The sequence below is a fragment of the Gracilinanus agilis genome, chromosome 3 (genome assembly GCF_016433145.1).
Source record: "Gracilinanus agilis isolate LMUSP501 chromosome 3, AgileGrace, whole genome shotgun sequence".
Lineage (NCBI taxonomy): Eukaryota > Metazoa > Chordata > Mammalia > Didelphimorphia > Didelphidae > Gracilinanus > Gracilinanus agilis.
Window position 1 is genome coordinate 33,451,241 of NC_058132.1, and position 9,507 is coordinate 33,460,747.

The following is a 9,507-nucleotide window of genomic DNA, read 5'->3' on the forward strand; positions in this document are numbered from 1 at the left end:
CCTTCCCTTCCCTTCCCTTCCCTTCCCTTCCCTTCCCTTCCCTCCCCTTCCCTTCCCTTCCCTTCCCTCCCCTTCCCTTCCCTTCCCTTCCCTTCCCTCCCCTTCCCTTCCCTTCCTTTTCCATTCCCTTCCCTTCCCTTCCCTTCCTTTTCCATCCCTTCCCTGTCCTTCCCTTCCTTCCTTGTCCTTCCCTTCCCTTTCTTTTCCATACCTTTCCTTCCCTTCCCTGTCCTTCCCTTCCCTTCCTTTTCCTTCCCTTCCCTGTCCTTCCTTGTCCTTTCCTTCCCTTCCCAAGACTATCTCTTGAGTTCACCTTTCTTTCCTGAGACATGCAATGTTCCTTGTTTCAACTCTTCCAGAATCTATGATTTCATCTGTGAAGGCCGGTCCTTCACCATCCCTGTTCACAACTCCTGATTCAATAGGAGGTGTTAGAAAGTATTTAGGGCTGAAAAATCTATCACCCTGAGGTCAGCCTCCTGGGAAGACAAATCCTCAGACCCAGCACTTAGCACAATACCTGACTCATAGTAGGCTTATTAACTTGACTCAAATAGCAGGTTATAGCCCAGCAACAAAGCTCTACAAGCTTGACTGTCCTTAAGCTTGTACTTCACTTCCATAGCCTTCAAGAGTCCTCCAAAGAGGGCAGCTAGGTGGCTCAGTGCATAGAGCATCAAGCCTGGAGTCGGGGGGCCCTGGGTTCAAATCAGATGCTTCCTAGCTATGTGACCCTGGTCAAGTCACTTAACCCTGTTTGCCAAGCCTTTGCCTTTTTGTCTTATAGTTGTTACTAAGGCAGAAAGTAAGGATTTTTTAAAGTCCTCTAAAGAGTCTTAACATGCCTTGCTTTGAGGAGACATGAAACTTAATACAATGGACAGACCACTGCATTTGGAATTCTGAAGAGCTGGGTTCAAAGCTTGTGTTAGACCCTCCCTAAGCAGCTGTGTGACCCTGACCAAAGTGCTTCCAGAATCTTAGGGCCAGAGGGACCTTAGAAGCCAACCATTCCAGTTCCTTCATTTTACAGATGAGGAAACTGAGGCTCAAGATGGTTGTGACTTTCTCAAAATTACTAAAGTAGCGACAGTAGCAGGAATTTAAGCCCAGGTTTTCTACTATATCTTGTAGCATATGGTGGTAGAGGTGGGTAAACAATGTAATACAATTTTTGGTAATGACTCTTGAGTAGTATCATGTCTAGAATACTGGGCCAGAAGTCACAACCTGAGGTTGAACACTGTTTTAGCCTCTCACTAGCTGTGTGATACTAGAGAAGTCACTTGTGAGCCTCAGTTTCCCCCATCCTAAAATGAGGCTAATCATATGAACTATCTCACAATGGAACTGTTAAGCACTTTGCAGATTTGGAGGACTTCAGAAATGTTGGCTGTTACTCAATGCATCCAGGACCTGATTGTTGTGGACATTTCTCTGTGAGCTTCATCATAGCCCATCTTTCCCTTTGCAGCCTGTTTCATCCTTATCTTTGTTCTCCCAGAGATCCCTCCACAGACAGCACACCATCTGAACTGCAGGGCTTCTCCTAGACCTTTTCCCACTTTATGTTTCAGAGACATGATAAAATAATAACAATAATAACAAAAATAGTTCTCTTGCCCCTCAAAACCTGGAGCTGTAATAACCCTTACTAGAACCTGGGCTAAGATTAGAAAAAATATCTGCCTGGGAAAACATAATAGAGTCAGCCCTGGGCCTCAGTATTCCTTGTTATTGGAAAATGGATGGCTCCCCTGTCATCTGGCCCAGGAGAATTACATGTCCCCTAAGGGGAGATTTATGTGGGGACAGAACTCAGATGATAGAATTGCTTTTTCACTGCTGACTCTTCTTGTCTCAATTTTCTTTCCCTCCTTTCTCCCTTCCATCTTTCTTCTCTCCTCTCCTTCTCTTCCCCCTCTTCCTTTCCCTCCCTCCCTCTCCCCCGTCTGTCTGTCTGTCTGTCTGTCTGTCTGTCTGTCTGTCTGTCTGTCTCTCTCTCTCTCTCTCTCTCTCTCTTTCTCTGTCTCCTTTCTTCTCTCTCCCACTTTTCCTCCCTCCTCACACTCATCTTCTCTCTACCATGTAACATTTTATCCTTACTCCTCTAAGAATATGCAATCTCAAATTGTTGGCTAGGCCAGCTCCTTCCCCCTACCCCAGGAGCCATAAAACAGAGGCAGCCCAGCTGTATAATGTTTCATGCCAATCACTCTGAAAAGAGACCTGGCATCTCTTGGCTGGGCAGGGATGATGCAAAGCTGGCCTGCTTCTGCTCTGCCACCTATTCCTTTTAGCATGAGACTTTCCTAGGAGAAAGGTCATTGGTCAAGAGGCTGGATGTCTTCTCTTTCCCAGACAGTTGCATCCAGAGATTCTTGTTCATGCTTTTCCCTCAGTGTTTCTTGACATCTTTTCAAGGATGAAGAACCTACCACCAGAAAGAAGCAGACTTCTGGGGAAAAGAGTCTGAGCTATTCTTCTCTTTTCTCCCCAAAGACATTCCCCTCCAATCCCCTCCTCTCCTCTCAGAACCCTTCTTTCAGCCCATTTCAACCCTAGCTGAGCACTGGTTGATGGGTGAGTGGAGGGGTAGGAATAGAGGACAATTTCTGGACCAGTTCTCTAGCCTGGAGCCCGAATATGACTCAGGACAGAACAGAGAAGAGCAGAAAGGTTAAATCTTATTGTGGTATCTGTTGGTGATGGAATGCTATTGTGCTCAAAGGAATAATAAACTGGAGGAATTCCATGTGAACTGGAACGACTTCCAGGAATTGATGCAGAGTGAAAGGAGCAGAACCAGGAGAACATTGTACACAGAGACTGATACACTGTGGTACAATCAAACATAATGGACTTCTCTGCTAGAAGCAATGCAATGATTCAGGATAATTCTGAGGGACTTATGAGAAAGAAAACTAGCCACATTCAGAGGAAGAACTGTGGGAGCAGAAACACAGAAGAATAACATTTGATTGATCACATGGTTTGATGGGGATATGATTGGGGGTGTAGACACTAAACAATCACCCCAGTACAACTATTAATAATATGGAAATAGGTCTTGATTAATGATACATGTAAAACCTAGTGGAATTGCGTGTCGGCTATAGGAGGGGGGTGTTTGGGGAGAGGGAAAGAACATGAATCATGTAACCATGGGAAAATATTCTAAATTAAGAAAAAATAATAAACCAGAGAAAGAAAAAAAGACTAAATCTTCCATTCTCCCATCTCCCTGGGCATCTCACTCCACTCTTTCCTGCCCTACGCTTATGGATACTTGGTTTCAGGCTTATTTGGAATATATGTGAAGGCAAGGAGAGACTCACCAGCTGTGTGACCAATGGTTCCTAGCTTTCTACAGTTTGTTAAGATTCTGAATCAATGCAATTGGGCATTTATTCGAGCACCAAATCAAAGTGTACTGGAGAGAGAGCTGCTCTTCTGAGGAAGAGATGGGTTCAAATCCTATCTCATATACTTACTGATTCTGTGGATCTGGGCATTATGTCATCTCTAGAACACCCACCTCCCAGGGATGACCATGAGTGTGAGACTCATGTGATATTCACTGTCCAACATGTTCTGAGGGACTGGGTCTAGGATTAGTATTGAAGTCTGTCCCCAATTTATTCTAGCAACCCACTTTTTTTTACTACAAGGATGCCTCATGGGGAACAATGAAGAAACAAAAAAAAGGAAAGTGGCAAAGTTTGTCCATCATTTTCCTGGGTATCTAAGTGATATAGCAGGTAGACCTCTAGAAGTAAAGAGAGGAAAGGCTGAGTTTAAATTCTGCCTTAGATATTTGCTGTCTAAATGATCCTTGGAAAAGTCACTTTATCTCTGTCTGCCTCAGTTTCCTCATCTGAAAAATGGAAATAATAATAGTCCTTCCTTCCCAACATTGTCTTTAGGATGACAATTATAAAAAAAATACTTTGTTCCCTATCAATGCTGGTTTACTTTTCTGACTTTCCTCTCTTCTCTCTTCCACAGTCTCTATTGACTCCGTCCAGGAGGTGTGTGAGGGGAAGCAGTCAGAGATTTTCCAGCGCTATGCTGATGGGAGTTTTGACCCCAACTGTTGCTTCAGCATCTATTATGGGGACCACATGGAGTCACTGGACCTGGTGTCCTCCAGCGGGGAAGAAGCTCGAACCTGGATCACGGGTCTCCGGTACCTGATGGCAGGGATCAGTGATGAAGATAGCCTGTCCAAACGCCAGAGAACTCGTGACCAATATCCTTTGGGAATGGAATTGGGAATGGGGTGGGGAAGGAGGCAGTTTGGAACATTTGGCTAGATTGGGAACCTCAGGAGTAGGCTATTGCACCCTCCTCCCTCCCTTCATTCTTGTTCTTGTCAAGAGGCAATATGGTATAGGGAAAAGAGCAAAGGTCTTGTTTTCCCCAATAGTCTGTGAGCTCCTTGAGAATAGGACCTGGAGTTTTTGTTATATTTTGTTTCATTTGTCCTTCTTCGTATCCCTAGCACTTCAAATAATGCCTGGCACATAGTAGGCACTTTATAAATATCTGTCGAATGGGCAGCTAGGTGGTACAGTAGATAGAGTGCCAAGCCTGGAGTTGGAATGACATAGGTTCAAATCTGACCTCAGATTCTTCTTACTTGGGTTGCCCTTGGGCAAGTCGCTTAACCTTAGTTGTTTAGCTCTTGCCCTTCTGCCTTAGAGTTGTGACCAAGTCAAAAGGAAATGGTTTTTAAAATAAATAAATATCTGTTGACTGACTGACTGGACTTGGCGAGGAGAGATGAGTTTTAATCCCATCTGTGATACTTTCTAGCTCTATGACTATGGATGGGTCAACTCATTTGTTGAAGCTTTGATTTCCTTGTTTGTAAAGTGGGTCCAATCATACCTACCTTACAAGTTTGTTCTTAGGATAAAAATAAGATAATGCTGTAAAGATTTTGGCAAAACTTGGAATATTCTTTAAATGTCAGCGATTATAATAAGTTCCAATTCTGCCAAGAATCAGCCTTGTGACCCCAGGCAAGGTGCTTCTCTCTGACCCTCGGTTTACTCAACCATAAAATTTGGGTATTGTTCTAGGTAATCACTAAGGTTACTTCTAATTCTTTTTCTTTTTTTCTTTTTCTTTGTTAAAAAACCCTTACCTTCTGTCTTAGAATCAACACTGTGTATTGGTTCTAAGGCAGAAGAGTGGTAAAGACTAGGCAATGGGATTTAAGTGACTTGTCCAGGGTCACAGAGCAGGGAAGTGTCTGAGGCCAGATTTGAACCTAGGATCTCCTGTCTCTAGTCCTGGCTCTCAATCTACTGAGCCACCTAGCTACCCCCTAATTCTTTTAAAATAAATAGATAGAACCCACCAATAATGATAAGATTTTAGAACTGGATGGTACCTTAGAGATTTTCTTATTCAAATTCTTCATTGTACAGATGAGTAAACTGAGGCACAGATAGGGTTGTTATCAGGAAAATCTTCCTAGCAAGTAGTGCTATCCAAGAATAGTATGGGTTGACTTGGAGAGAGAGATCCCTCTTGGTTGAAAGTGTTCAGACAGAGGCTGAATGACTATTTACTTATTGGGTATGTCATTTTGAGGATTCTTTGGTACAGGTTGTTGGTTGTTGAGACTTCTTCCAGTTTTAAACACTCTGTGATTTGAAGATAGTGAGAAAAAGGCAGCATGTTAGAGTAGATAGATAGAGAGCTTCAGGGATGAAAAGACCTTAGTTCAAATCCCACTTTTTAAATATACCCTAGACAAGTCACTTAAATGTCCGAGTGCTCTGAACAACTAATAGGACTGTGAACTGCAGAGAAGGTAGCAAACTTCAATGGTAGAGGGAGTTTTCTCATGTGAGAGTTCCCTATCTCCACGAGATCATAAGTCCAGGCTCTATCTCTATGATTGTGGAACTGACCAATATAGTCATTACAGAAAAGGGGTGTTGAATTCAGGTCTTCTGACTCCAATTAACTAATCAAAGAAGTATTTATTAAGTTCCTACTGTGTGTCAGGTTCTTTCCTAGGCATTGAAGACTCACCATTTCTGCTCTCAAGGACCTAACATTCATATTTTCAAGGGAAAGAATATGATATATTCTTTCTCCTATATCATACTGCCTTTCATCTGTCTAAGAAAATGTTCCCCCCTTGTGAAATGGGGTTGTTGCCCCAGATTCTCCTCTACTACCACCATGAGAATCTGAGATTGGATGTTGAGACCCATCTGTTACCTTCTGGGTCTCTTCTGCCCAAGCTTGGATGGTAGAAATGAGGAAGGGAGGGGGGATGACATGAGATGGCCCTGGGGAGGGATTTAAACAGGCAGGAAATGTTTGAGTCTTGGGTGGCATGAAGGGATGCTGTTGGGGTCCCAACTGTTGTGTGGCCCCTAACTCAGCCTCAAAGTGGCTGAAGCAGACATTTGATGAGGCAGATAAGAATGGGGATGGAAGCCTGAGCATTAATGAAGTACTCCAGCTCCTTCATAAGCTGAATGTGAACCTTCCCCGGCAGAAGGTGAAACAGATGTTTAAGGTAAGCTGGCAATGGGCCCTTGGGGGGGTGTGGGGAGAGGGATGGAGAAAGGTGGCATCTCTGCTTGCTGAGGCTGACAATGCTGAGTCTCTGGGGGCTTGGGGAGGGGATGTTAGAGGTTTACACCTCATCGCCCTAAGTCTCTGCCTTACAAATGTCAGCAAAGCTGGAAACCAGTGCTTTCCATTCTCAATTATCCAGGCTATTGAACAGCAATATGGATAATCCAAGAGCTGTCTCCTGCTGTGAGATCTACTCTCCAGACCACAGCTCAGTAGAATGGAAACTCCTTGGGGGCTAGACTTATTTATCTTTTGTCTTTGTAGCCTCTGAACCTAGCACAACCCCTTATGTCTGCCTCAGTCAGTCAGTCAACAAGCTTTGATTAAACATTTCCTTTTGCCAGACACTGGGGTATTCAAAGAAAGGCAAAACCAGACCCTGTCCCTCAAAGAGTTTACATTCTAATTGGGGAAACAACATATAAATAACTGGGGACATACAAGATCCATCCAGGGCAGGTAGACTAGGGGAGTAAGAATTTATATAGTGTCTAATGTGTGCTAGGCACTGTGCTGAGCAAAGGGAATACAAAGAAAGGCATAATCTGTCCCTTCCCCTCAAGGATCTTCCACTCGAATGAGGAAGACAACATATAAGCAATTAGGGACAAACAAGATCATACAAAACAGATAGAGAAGGAAAAGAAATATGCATTTATGTAGCACCTGCTATTTTCTGGGTGAGGTGCTAAGGACTTTACAAATATGATCTCATCTGATGGAATGTGATATCAGAGGGAAGACATTAGAAGTAGGAAGCACTGGGAAAGACTTTCTGCAGAAGGTAGGAGTTGGCAGAGTCTTACTGACACTAGGCAGAATGGTATAGGAAAAAGAATGTTGGAAGATGTGAATTCAGATTCCAGTTCCACCAGCCACTGTATGGCCTTGATCTTGGGCAAATGTCTTAGAATCACAGATTTCATGCTTGACCGAAGATGGCAAGAGAGTAAATGAAGAGGACAATATTGAGATAGATAGACAGATATAGAGATAGATGGATAGATGGATGGAGAGAGAGAGGGATGGATAGACAGGCAGATAGAAAGATAGATGGAGAGAGAGAGGGATGGAGAGAGAGAGATGGATAGATAGAAGAATGATTAGACAGACAGATGCACAGATAGAGACAAAAATGATAAATAGAAAGATAGAGATATGGAAGGGTGGATGGATAAACAGATAGATGGCCAGATAGAGATGGCTAGATCAATAGATGGATGGAAGGAAGGATGGATGGATAGATAGACAGATAAATAAATTAATATTTAGAACTGTAGAAAGGATCTCTGAGGCCATCTAGCCCAACTTCCTCTTTTATTAGAAGAGGGAACTGAGGCCCAGAGAAAAGAAATGATTTGCCTAAGATCACACAACTATCAAGTGGAAAAGGTGAAATTTGAAGCCAGACCCTCTGATTCCAAATCAGTGTACTTTCCACTGCAAAATACCCCCTTCTGGGACTCCAGTTCCTCATCCATAAATTCAAGGGGGTAGCCTAGTTTCCTTCCAGCTCTAGATTGCACATCCTTGTTAGGTACTTAAAAAGTATTTGTGGATCAGCAATGGGTTTTGATGAAGCAGCAGATTTGCCTTCCTAACAATATCAGGCTTAAGCAAGTTTTTAGATAGGTTCTAATTTCCTGAGCTAATTTCTGGGGGAGTTAGAGAATTGACTGTCATGGGGAAGAGAGATTAGCTTTGTTCTGCTTGGCCCCAGAGGAGCGAACTAAAAGCAAGGAGAGGAAAGTTGCAAAGAGGCAGTTTTGGGCTTGAGGTCAGGAAAAACTTCCTAACAATTCTAGCTGTACTAGAGTGCAATCAGCTGCCTCCAGAAATAGCAAACATCCTCCTTACTAGAAGTCTCTAAAGATGAGCCTGGATGAACCCTTCAGTGTATTATGTTGCAGTAGGATTCCTTTTGACATGAAGGCTGGACTATGAGGTCCCTTCCAACTCAGACATTCTGTGATTTTATGTGAAAATATGAGGACCAGGGCAGAGTGATTCTTAAATATTCCAGGTGGTTCTAAAGTGATTCATTAAGAACAACTGTTATCCTTTTTGAGGAGGCCAGGAGAGGGTCCTGATTGGATGGCAGAGAGAGGGTCCAGCAGATGATATCACAGAACTTCTGGTGATGGTCCAACCCCAAAAGGATGGACCTGGAACATGGCAGATGGGTAGTCTCCTGGGAACGTGTAAAATGCACTTCTCCCTAGTTGTGGAAACTTAAAAAGGGGACGGAGAGAAGGGATTGGGCTCACTATGATGCTCTACATAGAGACCTAAACTTGCAGGTGGTCAGACCTGCCTTCAGATCCTGCCTCAGACATTTATTGGTTGTGTACAAACCATATCATCCTTGACATTATTACTCACTCACCATATCCAGTCAGTTGCCTGATCTTATCATTTCTTTCTTGCCTCCTCTCTCTCACATTTGTCTTCTTTATTTTACTTACACAGGCACTCCCCTGATTCACCATTTCTCCCTTGGACTATCCCAATAGCCTCCTAACTCGTTTTCTTACCATTAGTCTCTCCCCTATCTAATCTACCCTTCATTCATCTGCCAAAAAGATTTTCCTAAAGCACACATTTTGTCATGTTACTTCCCTATTCAGTAAACTCCAAAGGCTCCTTATTACCTCCAGGATCAAAGAAAACTCCTATTTGGCACTGAAAGCTCTTTTTAATCTTGCTATCATTCATTCATGTCCGGCTCCTCAAGACTCCATTTGGTGTTTTCTTGTCAGAGATGCTGGAGTGACTTGCTATTTCTTTCTCCAGGTCATTTTACAGAGAAAGAAACTGAGGCAAACAATTTATGACTGATGTCATGACCCTATTTGGGGTTTTCTTGTTAGAGATGCTGGAGTGATTTGCTATTTCTTT

The 9,507-nt window shown here is 43.2% G+C and overlaps 1 protein-coding gene across 1 annotated transcript in view; it reads left to right on the forward strand.

Annotated features, from left to right (window-relative positions):
* PLCH2 (phospholipase C eta 2) overlaps nucleotides 1-9,507 on the forward strand; it is a 256,194-nt gene that overhangs the window by 149,042 nt on the left and 97,645 nt on the right. The window contains exons 2-3 of the mRNA XM_044668648.1: nucleotides 4,009-4,245; nucleotides 6,411-6,547. Of these exons, the coding sequence (XP_044524583.1) occupies nucleotides 4,009-4,245; nucleotides 6,411-6,547 (374 nt within the window). The remainder of the gene's footprint in view (nucleotides 1-4,008; nucleotides 4,246-6,410; nucleotides 6,548-9,507) is intronic.